At 32.2% G+C, this 17,488-nt stretch overlaps 2 protein-coding genes across 2 annotated transcripts; one reads left to right on the top strand and one right to left on the bottom strand.

Moving 5' to 3' along the window:
• The first annotated feature begins 257 nt into the window (after positions 1-257).
• Positions 258-4,253, top strand: LOC143343089 (uncharacterized). Its single transcript, XM_076767637.1, has 4 exons — positions 258-603; positions 1,008-1,127; positions 1,198-1,284; positions 1,390-4,253. Exons 1-4 carry the CDS (start codon positions 531-533, stop codon positions 1,530-1,532), a joined length of 423 nt encoding a protein of 140 aa, XP_076623752.1. The 5' UTR covers positions 258-530; the 3' UTR covers positions 1,533-4,253.
• LOC143343087 (fibroblast growth factor 1) lies at positions 4,247-15,888 on the bottom strand. The gene is made up of 5 exons (XM_076767633.1): positions 15,537-15,888; positions 11,945-12,193; positions 5,954-6,141; positions 5,734-5,837; positions 4,247-4,736 (listed from the first exon to the last, which is right to left on the bottom strand). The coding sequence occupies exons 2-5, from the start codon at positions 12,160-12,162 to the stop codon at positions 4,548-4,550; spliced, it is 699 nt and encodes a 232-aa protein (XP_076623748.1). The 5' UTR covers positions 12,163-12,193; positions 15,537-15,888; the 3' UTR covers positions 4,247-4,547.
• Positions 15,889-17,488: the final 1,600 nt, after the last annotated feature.

Below are 17,488 nucleotides of genomic sequence, written 5' to 3'. Positions count from 1 at the left end.
CTCGAAATACCAACTTCGTAAAAAAGCAGTAAAGAACGGTGACTCAAAGAATTATAGCAATATATATAATATTTATTATTAATTACTATTATTTTAATTACAAGTTCGTTATTAAAGCTGTAAAGCTTCTAATGTGTAAGTTGAAACAAGGTTTTGAACTTTGGGACGATCGAATCCTATGATTTGAATCAAAATCGATTCTCATGATTCGATTTAGTGTCGATTTAAGAATCGATTCTTCAAAGCGAGAGGGCAAATGGCGGCCAGTGTCAGGCGACGTTGAATCATTTTAAATGTGGTGTTCGATTTCAAGAATTTTGTTCTATCAGTTTACGATTCGTATAATCCCCGTCGGTTAGCGACCAACGATCGTTTATATTTGATGTTCGTCCGGCAAACGTGCCGCCAGTTTCGTGCGAGTTTCGTATAAAAATCGATAAACTCGGGTGAAGCGGACTCAAACGTCGAACGTTGCGCGCAGGTTTGCCTGTCGTGTGTTATTTCTTTCATCGAGGATCTTCGGCGTCAAGATGTCTACGTCCGTGACAGCCAAACTTCAGGATGACATGAATAGTATACCGTTGGCTGACGATGATCCTCAAGGTGAGGAAATTCGTACACCCGTTTCTGACCCAGTTCTTTTAATTTTGTTATCTCAACTTGCTCGAGTATAACCTACCCGTACTCGATCCTTCCGTCTATAATATTCTTAAATTTCAGTCGAAATTTGCTATTAAAATATCGATAAGAACTTGAATTCATCACTGAAATTGTTACTTTAGATTAATCTAACTTGCAATTGTTTATTAAAATGATTGTGTTGCATGTTTTGTTGACCAACAGATAGTACTGTGTTTCTTGTAAATCTCTCTATAATTAACGAGCAATTTCGATAAAATAAGAATATTTTGAAACTTCTGTACCTTTAAATTGTATAATTCATTGGTATAAAATAAATTATTATGATTCCTTGGTTATTCTAATCTGTAAATATTTTTAATGCGTAGTAATTATTCCTGAAGAAGAAATTTTGGACAACAGCTGTCACATATCTGATGCATTGGGTAGAGGACGCAGCATGGATTCTATTCCATCTACTTTCACGAATGGAAGCTGCAGCCCTAGCAGTTAGTTTCAAAATCATATGTAGCATCGGTACGCAAATATTTTTAAATACTCAAAGTAATCTTATTACAGGTTTAGATCCAGATATCAGCCCCGATGAGCAGGAAGAGAAAGCAAGATTGATTGCCCAAGTACTTGAACTTCAAAATACTTTAGATGGTAAATATATTTTCAAATCTTTATTTTTAAATTGCTTTTCATGCAAGAATAATAGTGGCAGAACATTCTTGTTACTATCTTTAAATGTCGTTTTCTGTGTTTCAGACTTGTCTCAAAGAGTGGATAGTGTAAAAGAGGAAAACCTGAAACTGAGAAGCGAGAATCAAGTGCTGAGCCAATATATAGAAAACTTAATGTCTGCATCCAGTGTTTTTCAGTCCACCAGCCCAAATACCAAAAAGAAGTGAATCCAGGTTTTTAAACTAGAAAAAAATCGAGGAAAAGTCGAAGAAACAGGGATCTTGAAATAATGTGATCGTAAATCCTCCATAAAAAGTATGTATATGCATTTATAATTATAACTGCCTTATTTGACAAAAAAAAAAAAGAAGATATTGTAGATATAAGAATTTTTAAGATGTCATTTAATATACTGCGCTTATTTGGGTAATTTATACGTTCACCAATCTCTACATACTTTTTGTGGAAAAGACTTTAACGGGGGAAAATTTGCTTACTTTTTTTTCGCGTTCGCATCGGATCGCGTCACTTAAAAAGTATGCGATTCGTATTTTCGCATCGAAAACATATTGTTTTTTTTAGTCACTGCATACGCTTCTCGCTTGCCAAGCTACGCGCTTATGGTTCTTACATATTGCCAAAGAATTCCATGTTGCATTTTAACTACTTAGTTTTTACTAAAGAATTTCAAAAATTTCAGAGAAGGCATTTTTAATCTCAAAAATCAAACGATACACGTAAGACACGTAGCCGGATATTATTTTTAGCATTATCGCCGAAGATACATTTATTTCTAGTATTTCGAATTACGTTCGTCGAAGTTCATTCCTATCAGCGTATTTGATATTTACAAATAGGACGCGAGGGGTAATGAGTGTTTGTAGTTACCGTATTTAATCAAACACCGGCGTTTTTTCATTGAAGCTTTTGCTTAAGAGTTTCGATATACTTGTATGCAATGTATGTAGCTGTACAAAAGAGATAAGAAATAGTTATATATATATACAATTACATATAAAATACCAGGGATGTGCGGGATCCCGATGTTCGGAACGGGTTCGAAAGTATTCAATAATTCCGAAAATATCCGGGGTTCCCGAAAATATTCGGAAGATAGTTCGGGAGAATTCACGACAAATTTAAAATAAAACATTTTATACTTGTTATTTCCTCGATGTATTATCTTCACTTCGCCTTTTACAATTTAAATAATTTATAGTAATTTCTTTCCGTTATACAGGGTGTTCGACCACCCCTAGGAAAAATTTTAATGGGAGATTCTAGAGGCCAAATAAGACGAAAGTCAAGAATATCAATTTCTTGACTGAGGCTTCGTTAAAAAGTTATTAAAAAATTTCAAATTATTCTGAAAAAATTATTTTTGGTTGCAGGGGTCAATTACAATCATTTTTGGTCAATAAACATACCCCTGAAATCCTACGCAGTTTCGAGAAAAAAATTCCTTAGCGAAAATCTAACATGGGGCCAGAAATGGTTCCTCGAAATTTCATGCGAATCTTTAAAATGTCATAACTTTTGAACGGATTGGACGATTTTAATGTTTAAAAAAGCAAACAACGCGTATTTTAGAGGAGAATACGTAGAAATTCTAACAATTTTGAAGAAGTTGTTCTTTGACACCGTAAAATAAGAAAAACCCCATAAAAATGGTCCAATATTCAAACAGCCATAACTCCTACAATAGTGAATATATTTCAATGACACTTTTTTCTGAAGCAGAGCCCACGAGCACCTACAAAAAAGTATTAGACAACTTTTCTGTAGAGTGTCAAGTGAATTCATTAAAAATGAAAAACAAATTTTTAAGGAAAATCGACAGTGGGTAGGTGTCTAAATTTTTCGGCGAAAAAAAAAAATTTCAATTTGTTCTGGAAAAATTATTTTCGGTTGCGGGGATCAATTACAATAATTTTTGATGAATGGCAATACCCCAGAAATCTTATTCATTTTCGAGAAAAAAATTCAGTCAATAACTTTTTAACGAAGTCTTCATCAACAAATTAGTATTCTTGATTTTCGTTTTATTTTGGCCTCTAGAATCTCGCATTAAAAGTTTTCCCAGGTGTGGTCGAACACCCTGTATAAATAAACGAATGAGTAAATTTTGAGGTCGAAAAACCTGTTCAAATCGAAACTTTGAATTAGTGGTATGCGGAGAATTAAAACTCTCAAGCTTCCGATGCTTCGATACGGATTGGATTCTATAATTATCTCGTCATTCAACAATAAGTCGAGCGTTTTAGAGAGTTCCAATTATCTTCGAAATCTTTGGGATCCCATCCTTATCCCGAAAAAAATTCCTATATAAAAGAATTTCGCACACCCCTGATAAGTACAAGGTGAACCACATAACTGGGTTGCCTAAATTGTTTTTGGTGTTAGTGATTCAATTCAAGTTTTTATATATCGTGGATAGTTTTGTTCAAAGATTGCATGTCAGGTGTAAATAATTATGAATACTGTCGAGCAGCGATTTTGGGAAGTATACGTCGTTGAAAATTTGAGAGGGAAAAACCATAAAAATTGTACGATAATCAGTTTATAGATCTCTTTAAATGAACCTATTCAAGGTGAAGAAAATTTTAATCGGTCCTCTTACACCGAGAATAATCGAAGTAATCCAATTACGTGCTCTGCCTTGTATATTATATATAATTATGATATACATATATTAAAATATAGATTTATGTTCGTACGGTATGCTGTAAGCAAAGTGTAAATTACAATTAATAAAACTTGATCGACACTTTGCGTGTAGCGTAATCGAACAACAAGTAATACGATATAAAGAAAAGGAAATGTACTGCAATTTGAAACTGCAACTTGCGATAAAGTTTCAGTTGAAGGGCACAAGCAGAATGCACAATCCCAAATTATTCCGTTGTTAATGAACACAGTGTTATAATAAACATTATATTCTATTGGAAGGTAATGAAGTTATTTATTCATCACATACAAAGTATTATAAATATTCGTATTTAAATCATTCTCATCGATTTGAATTTTCAATTTTCGTTGTCGTTAAAGAACATTTACGCAGTATCGTTTATTAAATTTTTGTTGAATTATTTTATTCTATAATTATAGATTTTCTTCGTTATTTTATACGCGAAAGAAACGTATCGCTTCCTTAATAGAAATTGTAATTTCTTCTTTAATGCACGTAATCGTCATAATTTAATTGATTTGCAGTATACAATAAAAAATTATATTCATAGAAATTAGTCTTGTCGTATTGCTAGAAATTGTATCGCTTTTTGGCCCCAACGTGTCTTTGGTCCTGGTTTTGCTCGTCCATTTTTCTTTATCCCTATCCACCATCCATGATTGGCATATTTTCGCGAACGAAAAGCATCGTAAGAACCGACATTCCATTGTTCCCATTCTGTGTTATCTTTGTTTATATTTGGCTGTAAAAAATTAGTAAGATTCAACAAATTACTTATTTACACTTTAAAATAACCACTTCCTTCGTCTGACATTTTATAGTAATATTTATCTTATATTATTTACATCTATACCAATGGAATATTATTGAAATATTGCACCCACATTTGTAATATTACAATAATACATATGCCTGTAGAATATTAAATTGAAAATATTTAAAAAGAATTCTAGAAATATTATAAAGTAATTATGACTGAAGTACCTATTAACAACATACATATATTATATGTATTACTCTTTTAATCTGTTAATAGTTGAAATATAAATTGAATTAATATACAGAGTGTTCGGCCCACTTTTAGGAAAAATTTTAATGGGAGATTCTAGAGGCCAAAGTAAAACGAAAATCAAGAATATCAATTCCTTGACTGAGGCTTCGTTAAAAAATTATTAAAAAATTTCAAATCATTCTGAAAAAATTATTTTCGGATGCGCGGGTCAATTACAATCATTTTTTGTGAATAGACATACCCTCGAAATCCTAACCATCTTCGAGAAAAAATTCCAGTAGGGTGCCTAAATTTTTCGACGAAATAAAAAATATTTCAAATCGTTCTAGAAAAATTATTTCGGTTGCGGGGGTCAATTACAATGATTTTTGGTGAATAGACCACCCCCAAAATCCTACTCCCTTTCTAGAAAAAAATTCAGTACGGGCAGAACTTTAAACGTTAATAACTTCTTAACGAAGTCTTTATCAACAAATTGGTATTCTTGATTTTCGTCTTATTTTGGCCTCTAGAATCTCCCATTAAAAGTTTTCCCAGGAGTGGCCGAACACCCTGTATACTTCAAATACAAATCGATCATCTAAACAATATATATAATTTTAAAAAGGTATTCTTATCGTTAGTAATTTATTAATTTACTTTATTATAGCGATGATGTACGCTAGATCAAAATTTTCACATTTTCAAATTCCGAACTTGCAAAAATTTAAATTTAGATCCTCCTTACCTCTCCGTACAAGCGACCCTTTTTGTTGAAAGCCAAATAAAGGCTAGTTTCGATGCTTTGTATTCGAATCACGCCAAACGATACCGGTATAATGTGAAGCAGGGCTAAAAATATGAAAAAGTCGTTTCTTCGAAGACTATTTTCCGCACACGTCACCGTTAATCTTCAATAATTGCGAGCTTGTATCGCTCAGACCGTTTATGAAGTTCAGAATAATTACCATGCTGTTCGTTAGTGCCACTCAACCCTCGAACGCGTCCCGAATCTGTAATAGCAAGATGGTAACCGGTTCGACAAAACAGTTTGATTACCAGACAATTGTATATAGGATTTTCTGCTGGTTTTCTCGGGTCCCATATTACACAAGGTGGTGGTTTAACCGACTTGGTCGTGATGAAATGTGGAATCCTGTAAAATGAAATTCAATATTAGAGTCAAATTGTATATAGCTCGTTTTGCGTAACTGAGTGGTCTGAGATCATTTTTAGAATATTCATTCTATTTAAATATGTTGCAAGTCTTATGACATTAAAGGGATCATGTGATACAATAATTAATTTATTTGCTATCGTGTTTTTCCACCTCTGAACTTGGAAGTTATTTTCTCAGAAACCAATGAATATAATGACTTCGTCTTCTTTTAAATTAAATGGTCCAGGAAGACTAATCTTTCCATGCGCAACCAAATCTTTTAGGGTGATTGTTAGCAAATTGTACCTTCAAATTATTTAAATGGAAGTTGGTATACATTTCGTGTTACCTGGATAGCTTTTATCAAATTGAATAATATTTACTTCAACCATTTTATTTCATTATGCTCAGTTATATTCTAGGATTGTTAAATATATATCGAGTCTTCTATAAATAAAATCTCTTTACTGTTTATATTCGTGTAGTATAAAGAATTCATGGCCTTGTTAGTTCGAAATGAAAGTCATTAATTACTCTACTTTCAAGCGAGAGCTAGTTATTATTTTGTCATTTGAAAACTGGAATTAGTGTGCTAGGTTTCGTCCCGATCTGATAGTTTGGCTTACAGGTAAGGCTTATCTTGCAGATCCTGTCCTAGATGTGGTGCTATTAATTGTTTGAACAGTCTATTCAAGCTAATTATCTACTAATAAACTACAGAGCAATTATTCATATCTAAGGCAAGATCTGCTAGGTAAGCATCACTGATGAGTGTAACTAGCACATCAGGAGTGAAACGCAATAATTGCTCTTTGTACAAAAATATTATTTATTCCACACAATAGTGAAAAATAATTTTGTTCGTACAGCGAGGGTCTCTAAAAAATAAGTGGCCCGAATTTCTCTCGATCTTTAATAGGCCTTGCGTTTCAGTAATTATTGAAATTTATGATATGATATCAAAACAGTCCTATAAATGCGAATTAATACTATCATTCTTATCGCCAATGAATACGTAATAACGATTAAACTTTCCCTTATCTCGCTCAAATAACGTCAAATAATACACATACTTAATAGTTTATTTGAACGTTGATTTTAGTATTTGTGACTTGAAAAGAATACAGATTGTTAAATTTTGCTAAACATTGATTTTGAATGCTTTGTTTCGTTTTCTCGTGAAAAATTCGTTTATCCAACGATCTCTGATAGGGATAAAAAACTATTTCATTGGAAGTTTATATGAAATCGACTTTCCCCATTCTTTCGTAAGCTCGTATATTTTTGATTACATATCTCGTTCGAAACTTTCCAGTTTTCTCATCCTTCGCGCTATTAGAAATAATTCAAGCAACTTTCAATTCCTTTTCATTTTCCCTGATGGAATTCTTTACTGTGGAATACAACAATTGCAGATCGCTTTTCAAAAGAAACTTTACCGAATTGTAACAATTTTCCATATTTCTATCTCGTATACCTGAAGATCTTTACAAAATTGAAACGTGGGATATATTCAAACACGAAACTTTTAATAAACGATCTCTTCATAATGGAGGATGCATTCAAGTTGAAACACTTTATAATGCTTCTTCGAAATAATTACTGAAATCAGATTTACAATACATCTATTTTAATTCCTTAAATAAAATCCGAAAATTTGAAATTTTAAAGCATACAAATACATTCTATGTGGATTCCACACTAATTTTAAAGAAATTTATTTCAAGCAACTCGCTTCGGAATAATATCGTGAAATTAATTAAGGTTTCAAATGATCAAATCGTGTTCAATAATTAAATAAATTTAGTTAACAACGAACCATAAATTTTTCTAAATTTACACGCGCGTGATGCTGGATATTAGAAGTTCCTTCTTTTATTTTTAACGACGGAGCATTGTTCGAGGCCAGTGAAAGAAATATGGCAAAGACGGGGGGTACATTATACTGATAAAACTAATGCGAACGGACACACGGAGGTGTGCTATTTATAACATATCATTACGTTTGGAAAAATAGGTCGATCGACTTTTCAGGTCAGCAGGCTTCGTGAATAAAGCGTGCCTCGTTGCACCGTAGACGTTTTCCAACCCCGTTAATTTTAAACAGACGTTCGAGGGGAAGAAAGACAATGTCGATAGACTTCATCCAAGAAGCGAAGCGTCAACTGATAATAATCAAGCTAATGGCTCCAATAACGAGCCCCGAACACATTAATTTCACTTCTCAGACATTTACGAAAAAGTAGAAAAACAGTATGTCTTTTGTAAAACGAAATAATACACTGCCATTAGCTAAATCGACAAGAATAAATTAAAAAGTATTTCGGTACAGTTATATCAAAGTTTACATATAAATAAAAATTTCTATCAGAAAAGATCCAATTACTGTTGTCTTAAATAATCGATTCTTGGCAATATTTTATTATTGGTTTTATTTCTTCATGAAAGATTTTTCTTCTTATTTTTTAGAAGAAAAGAAATACTGTGATTCACGGTAACCCTATTTTAATTTGTAAATTTATTTAATTTAGGAAGACATTACTAAACAATTACTGTCACCTTAAATAATCGATTCTAGCAATATTTTATTACTGGGTCTTATTTCTTTATAAAAAATATAGATTTTTCTTCTTATGTTATATTATTCTCTAGTCTTTCCATTTTCATTTATAAATTCATTAATTTAGGAAGTGTGTTTCAAGAGATATTGTGGCTGTTTTTTTGGTGATAAAAATTTTGCCATATAAAGGTTCGTTTTCGAGAAAAATCGAGTTTAAAAATGTACCGGATAGGCGTGTGCTATTGAATGACTTTTAGCTGGCGCGTCTGTGCGTTACTCATTGTTTCTACTTCTACCGATGTCCAGGTCGAACTTCGTTGATTATGATTTGGCAAGCGTGTCTGCCCATTACTCACTGTTTATACTTATACTGACGTCTAAATCGAACTCTATTGTACACATACTCAATATATTTTCAAATTTAATTTTTTCAAAAACGAAACTTCATATGGAAAAATTTTATTCGATGCAAATTTTATTCATAATAAACGAAGAATGAACGAACTAACAGTATCTATCGATTTGAATATCATTATTAACAACGTACAATGTAAAGAGACAGTAATATACGACTGCTTAATTATCGAAGTTACATAAGATTTAAATTGAATGTTGAAAGTGTCACTAATAATGTACAAATTATCACATTGGTTTCTGAAACAGATTTGTTATAAAGATTACCCTTACGGGTAAACATAAGTATGAGTAATTATTTAGACAAATACGAAAAATAAAAAAAATTAAAAATTCTCTATTATCTTCGTATCGAAGTATAGAAAAATGCACTCGTATAATATATTTAGATCGTTAAAAATGTGACATGGAAATTTACGTAAATTTAAAACCGTTGTGGAACATGATTAAATCGTGTTCGATAATTAAATAAATACAGTTCACGTTTACTGTTAGATACAGAAATTTCTACTTTTGCTGGAAGTGGTAGGTGTAAAAAAGATTGAAAAATTTCCGCCGTTTAGAATTCACTATCGGTAGAATTACGTGCTGACATTGCGCAAAGACGCCCCCGGTAATTACACGTAGAACGTGCACGATCTATTTGTTGAAACTCGAGCACGGTCATAAACGTCGAACCTAATTTTGCGTGGCACGTCGTGCGTGCGCTTTAATGCAATTCGCGCGGAATTGCAGACTCGTCAGTTGCCACGGTTCTCGAATACTGGGTAATGATAGTACGCAGGGCGATACCTATTGTACCTAGTGACCCTGCAACAAAACATATATAGAGCAGAAAGTTAATCGAGTCAAGTGATCAATCAGAGCATATCGTACCGTGTATCGAAGGGTAACTTCGCGTTCGTCGTCAATGTTGCGATCAAGGTACGGCTCGTTTCGTTAAGAGGCTACAATTGTGCGAATTATGTCATAGAACGGTGCAGAAATTACACGATAATTTTCGATCGTCGACTGAAATTCTTTCAACCCTTTTGTTTCTATTTTTCTTTCCACGGTGAATACGCGGTGAGAACAGACGACTCGTCCTTCAAAAGTAAATGGAATATATTTTTAACGACTTCCGTTCGTAAGTGAAACTATTTTATTCGAGCAATTAATCGAAAACAGTTATCACAGTCGACGCAAAGAATAATTGTGCTTCAATCGTTTCGAAATCAATTACCTTGAAAATGGAAATCTGTATAAAAACTTTTACCTTGTTCATTTTATTTATTTTCGTAGCTAGGTTCTTTTTATTGGTTCATGTATATTTACTGTACGAGGAAGTATTTTAAAGTTGCCGAGTTAAGAATGGAAACGCTTGATGACTTAATCGACCGTTTAATTAATTCCTGCTTATCAGTTTATAAACTACAAAAGATTGATAAAGTTGAACAGACTTTTACGACGGCATAAAGTAGAAAATAAATCGAGTGAAGCGATCGATGAACTAGTTCCTTGTTTACTACAATAATCATTCAACGACCCTTTTTTCCTCGAAGGAGTGAATTAATTTTGCCGCTAGATTTGTCGTGAACATTTAAGGTCAAAGGGGAATAGTAGGGGATTTAAAACTGTTAATTTTGCAGCCGGCGGGACGGAGAATTAATCGATTCGCATGATTAATGAATGCTCGTTGTAGTACGCGTCGCAGAAATATTGCGAACTTTGCTGCATACGCGTTCGTGGAAAACTTAATGTAGAATATGCAACATAAGTTCATCAATATCAGAGTCTCGTATATCATTGTGAATATTAATGCAACGAATATATATTTTTTTTTTAATTCAAATCAATTTGATATTTGCATCGTTGTATGAATGTATTGAAGAACATTGATGATTCCACGCAAACTATTCTCTTCTCTTGTTTTCGTATCTAATCAATTCTTAGTATTCATAATCAACGTTAATATTCTTTAACTTCTTTATAATTCTTGTCTATATTTTTGTTTCTCAGAGTAAAACTACTAGTAATTTTTTATAATTCCTTTTGAGAACATTTCTGTTTATAGTACTTGAAAAAGATACGTTGAAAGGAAACCTTTAAAATATTATGTAAATTTCCTTATGCAAGAACGGAGATTTTATGTAGAATCATGCTCATTATAGAAAGTGCTTTCTTACTTTCAATCCTTTGAAAAATACATTTTTTGTTTAATTAGCAGAAGATTCTTTTACCCTAATAGAATTTCACATTTGAGTATTTATTATTTTATCACAAAACCACTCCCAACAAAAATGATATCCTTTCAACATCGTCATGTTTACATAGAACAACCTATTTATTCGTTATTTGTAAAGATCTAAAGAAATGTTTTAAAAAATGTTAGGGGAAATTAAATTCTGCATATAGCAGTTAACTAAATATTTTCTCTATCATTTCCAGTAAAGAAAAATTAATTAAAATCTTCGTTTGACTAACTCGAACACAAAACTACAAATGAAATTTCGTGCTCGAATTTCATTTTATTTTAATACGTGAGTTATTAAAAAGTCACCCAGCCATAAATATTCTCTTTTTGTATAACCTTAGTTACGTGGTAATTAGTACTTCTAAATTTATGAATGTCCCACTCAGAAAGTGCTTCGATTAATCGTAGTTAAACTATTATAGAGCATTATAAACAACGTCCAAGTTACTATAATTATTGACGAAGTTTGGAGTACCTATGATAGATTGATCGAACAATAGCGAAACTTCTCGAGCTGACTCTAACTCGATTAATACTTAAATAAGTTTACAAAGATTCCGTGTTATCGATAGTTTCTAATTACTGGCAAATACCCATTCTCATTGAATTTCACTGTGGTGGTCGGATGCCTCCTGGTTTCTCTTTTTCCTCTACGATCTCCATTGATCTCCTTTTCGTTCGTCGTTCCTTTCTCTTCGACGATCGATAGATCAGAATCGTAGCTGTCGTCGCTGCAACTGTCATCGATGTCGCTGCATTCTTCGTCGCACGTCGGCGCTTCTAGATTTTCGTGAATCCACCGAAGACTCATCCTTTTATAGTAATCTCTGTTCCTTTGATACCTGAGTAAAATAAAATTTGTCTCAACTTGGTCAGTCGAAAAGTAATCAAACATTCGTCTCTTAATCTATAATAATAAAAGGGCTCTGTGCGTCAATAAATTAAAATCCACATTCTAAAATCGAAATTTTCAATTCAAATTGTTTTTTTATCGTTTTCATCTTTTTAAACAAATCTGAATGCGATCTGTTAATTTTTTAGATTGCTACAAACGAATATTTATAAAGAACGTTCACTTTATTATATTTTTAAAGTTTGTTTTAATTCTATCATTGATATTCAATATTCGTTTTAAAGCAACGATATGATCAACAACTAATCTATGTGCAATAACTGTTAGTTATAATTCATCAGATCAGAATACGGTTGAAAAATCGTTTTTATTATGATTTACTTTTCGTGCTAAATATAATTTGAATTATAGAGGGTTGGATATAGTAGGCAATAATTCAATTATTTATCTGTCGCCTGCTTCCAGTTCTCTTTTTACGTAGTACTTTTCTCGTGGGATTTGAAAGTTACTGGAAGAAAGGAATTATATATTAAAAGTAACGGAGAACTGTACGGTTCAAGATTAGCGGTAGTTTCGGTCGCTTAATACAAAAGAGCCGTTCGAAAAACTAGCCTAAATAACGTAGGAATCATTACAGACTATCATAATCGTATAATCGTAAGAATAATGTTATTTAAAAGAGAGAATATTCGAATAAATAAATGCTCAATTTATTCACTGTAGTCTATTTTAAATTTCGTCCAAATTAATACCGCACAATATCCTCCAAATTGCTAATGAATTATAAATGAAGATTAAAATTGATTAATCGCATATTAAAATTTGTCGTCTCGTCGATGAATCGTAGAAAGGTCTCTGTGTGATTCATTTCCCAGTATACGTTAGATAATAAATAGAATGAGTATGACAAACTAACGGTGGTTTCGATCTGCTCGTGTCTAATTACAGCATTGAGAAAACCATGATACAGAGATTCATGTGTCAAACAGTATAAAAACATCGTGTTGCATCAACAAAGATAAAGGTATTTAAAAATAAAAAATTCTATTTATTTTTAATATTATTCACTTTGCATTTCTCAAAGATAAGATACAAACGATTCACTATCCTCATGGATAGTTAATGTACGTGTCAAATGTTAATAGAACATCTGTCATGGTATCCGAGAAGACTATTTATCTTGTATTACTATTACTGTCATTAATCTTATTAAGTTCAAGAGCTCTCTGATTGCAAGGTTGTCAATATTCCTTTTTAAATGAAAAAAATAGAAAAAATGCTTTTCATAATATCTTTCATTTTGTAATTTTAATAATTTTTTTGATATATACAGAAGCAAAGAATGTAATTAGGTGTTCACCTTTAAACGGCCTACATTGTATATTTCTTTTTAAAAACTCGACTTATCAATGACCTCATCGGTAAAAAAATTCTTAAGCAATGTTTAAGAATCTTAAAATACTAAATAAATATTCCGCGTTGTCTGGCACGACTCTTACGTAGGCATTCGTGTACATTTAATTAGATGTATAATTCACTTTCCAATTGACTGTAGAAAGCTAGACTTTGCTATTTTCTAGCACTAACTACGTCTAATTTGTCATCGTTTCGTAGATGCGATAAATGCAATAATCCAGAATTATGAAATTCTCAAGTTACAATTAGAATACACGAAATAATGAACAGATTGGGACTATTGTATGCCCCTTTAAGTATATCTTACCTACAAATTCCTGCAGGTTTAATTAACTCAGCAATATTACACCTATGTATAATCTCGTTAATAGTATGCTAAACAGTTAAGGAAATGTTCTGTATCCCAACCATGAAAATAAGTGAAAGTAGAGATTAAATGTCAGAATAAATCTTTTATTACGCAGCTTATTAAAGAAACAGATTAGACTCTTTTCTATCGCAAAATAAATTTAAATCTTTCCTTTTTGGGATTCGATTTATTCAGTACACAATTTTAAATTAACATTCATTCGTGTTTCCTAACGCATTTCTTATACTTGCGATTAAATATTAATTCGAATATCAAACTTTGAAACTTTTGAGCTACAATCAGAGCGTACAAAATATTAAATAGATACCATTTTACATCCATCAGCGCGTGTACAAGTTTCAACAGGTTAAATAAAACATGGATTAGAAAGTCAGATGACACTATTTTTAAACAAATCTAATATTTTCTTCTTTAGTTTGGAATTTATCCAGAAAGTCTACAAATACAAAAGTTTTATGTTGCAGTATACAAAATACTAAATAAACATTAGTCTTTGTTTTACTAACGCGTATTTTATACATTTCACTAAATATTAATATAAAAATTAGATTTCTTCTGCTTTTTAGAAAGCTATTTAGAAATTGTTATAATTGAAACAGATTAAATACTAAATAGGTGCCATTTTATGTTTTCAACGAGTATCTTATCTAAAAATACACGTACGTTAATCAAATAATAATTAGAAAATCAGATGCCATTGTTTGTTAATATTAAATAAACTGAAAACTCTATCTTAGAATATAAAATGTATCCAGAAAGTTTTCCAATACGAAATGCATTATTTTGAATACGTAAATTTGTAAATAAATACTAGTTTATGGTACCTAGCGCTTATCTAATTCGTTTAATTAAATATTAATTAGAACATCAGACTTTCCTATCTATTCAGTCAACGTGAAACTCTCAGACTACAATTAAAACAGATAAAACGCTAGATAGGTAACACCTTGAGTCTTCCGAAAAATAACTTACCTGAAAATTCCTGCAGGCTTAATCGAATATTAATCAGAAAAGCAGACCACGCTATTTTTAATAATAATAATTATACCATGCAGCATGAAATACTAAATAAAGATTTATGTTTTCTGACACGTATCATGTACACCTTTAGACATTAACACTAGATTTACAGACATTCACATATTTTTATTTAAACGTGTTGTCGATTTAATAAATTCCTAACGAACAATACTTATGAGTTCTCTAATTTTTAGTATGGAATCGTTTTTTCTTTTTAAGTAACACTTTACAGTTTAGGGAACGTGTCGACTCGACAGATTTCAGATTTCATACTGAAAGTTAGACCTTATAAATACTGTTCTTTAGCAATTTATTAAATCGGCAATAAGCTTGGTTTAAATAAAAATATGTGCAACGAATGTCTGTGAATCTAGTGTTAATATTGAAATTGAAATTCGTCAAGTTGACGCGTTCCCTAAACCCTAGTGTTATTTAAAAAAAAAACTTCTCCAATCCAATCATCCAGATAAAAATTCTCGAAGCTACGTTTGAAACGCACGGAATAGGAAATAAAAATGCGACTCACCGAGAAACTCGTAGGTACCAAGTCTCTTTCGAAACTTCGAGCCTGATTTTCCGAGTAACGACGTTACGGTGAGCACAATTCCGACAGAAACACCGTAGTTGGTTGATACCACGGGTTTCGTAACACTTCCTACCACGTCTATTGAACAGTGTTCCGTTTCACGGGGTCCACGAGCACATTGTTTGCCGGTACGATTCGCTATCGCCGATGGATGTGCAGACGCACCTTCCTACCTAGGCGCTCCGCGTTTATCACACGACTGAGCCGGCTCCGGCGAGCTTCGTTGGATAATACTGGATATGACGCCGGTCTATTGGTAGACGGCGTAGTCAGCAGTGGCCAGCAATTCGTGGTAGACTAAATTAAAAATGGGACACGCGGCGAAACCTGAAGAACGCGAAAGATCTTTTGTCCGCGCATGATTCTGCGAGCAGTCGTCGAATAAGCGCGCCAACCTATTAACGACAGCCACTTCAGCGAGTGTTGACGTTAACTTCCACCGAAACTCGCGTTTGCCAGAACGAGCAACTTTCACGGGCTCTTAACGATCACCGAATCAGCGTTCTACCAAATGGAGTTCCGCGCCTCGTAAATAAGTGTTCCGTGAAAAATCGTAATTGAAAGAATGACATCGGAAATACACTCGGAACGATCGCTGGCTTGGAATCGAATTGTGATTTAAATCGACGACGAGCGACCTTTGACCCACCGTGTGCGAAAATTAAAAACCTGAAACTCGAACACAACGCAAACTGAAAGACTGAAACTGTTTTTAATTCAATTTAATTTATGGTATAGTAATGAATACAGTGTCTATTCAGAGTCTACTAGAGAAAACACCAAATCGAAAATTAAAAATAAAATTTCTTTATTCGTGTAACGTGTATTTTATATAGGTAAAATATTGTAACGAAAGTAAAAAGAAATTGATTATAGTTTGTTTCATTGGCCACCACTGTTAGCAAAATAAAACAATTATAGAAAAATCGTAACTTGTTTTTGAGTTCCATGTTTATCCAACATTGTAAAATATCGTATAAAATATTACATGTTTTGTAATGGAATAAATAATAAATACTAAAACCGAGCTTTCACAACAGAGTAAAAATTTTAATCGTAAAAGATTAATTTAAAACAGAAAAGAAATGAGGTTTATTAGAGGTTTCTAAGTGAGAGTTTATTCGTTTAAAATTAAAAGTAAGCTATAATCCAAGGATGTAACAACACTATATTGATAGAAAGAAAATAGTGAAAAAATTATTTAATCGACCCACTATTGTTTTTAAGTATCTGTATTCCGTTGCATTCTATGACCTCACTCTATAATCATAATTTATCGCAGATACTTTCTACTGTTTCCCCAGTTATTTTTTATTTTTATTAAGGAAACTCTTCCGTATATAACTTTAAATCTAAATTTAAAATTATATCTAAATATTACTTTCTTCAATTATTAATACTCTGGTATCGATTAATGATCAATCGCGGAACACTTTGTTTTTCCGAGCTTTGCACAGTGTTTTTCAAACTATGATTCGCGGATCCCTGAAGATTCACTAACTCTCAGATGAAAGACAGAAACACATCACATCTGTACATATAAATAAATCTGTAAATGTAGGTATTTTTAAAATTTTATTTTTCCCTCGAGTTTCCGATATTTCTGAATTTGTTTACTGCATATCAAAGGCAAAAACCAAACATTTGTTCCGTTAAAACTCGAAAACGGTACAACATGTTTCGATGAAATTTTGAATATTTGCTTTCGTAAGTTTAAACTAAAAGCAGCAATACGATAGCAGCGATTCTACTTTTATTTCGTACTTAACTTTTTCCTTCGACCGTGTTTGCAAGGATGTCAGTTTAAAAAAATTCGTTAAATTTATTTTTTATATTTTATCGCAATCAAAACTCGATATAAAGTTATTGTTTCATAAATTGAAAATATGTCT

Source organism: Colletes latitarsis, chromosome 6, assembly GCF_051014445.1.
Source record: "Colletes latitarsis isolate SP2378_abdomen chromosome 6, iyColLati1, whole genome shotgun sequence".
Taxonomy (NCBI): domain Eukaryota; kingdom Metazoa; phylum Arthropoda; class Insecta; order Hymenoptera; family Colletidae; genus Colletes; species Colletes latitarsis.
Note: the sequence above shows the minus strand (reverse complement) of the source record. Positions and strands in the feature narration are given on the sequence as shown.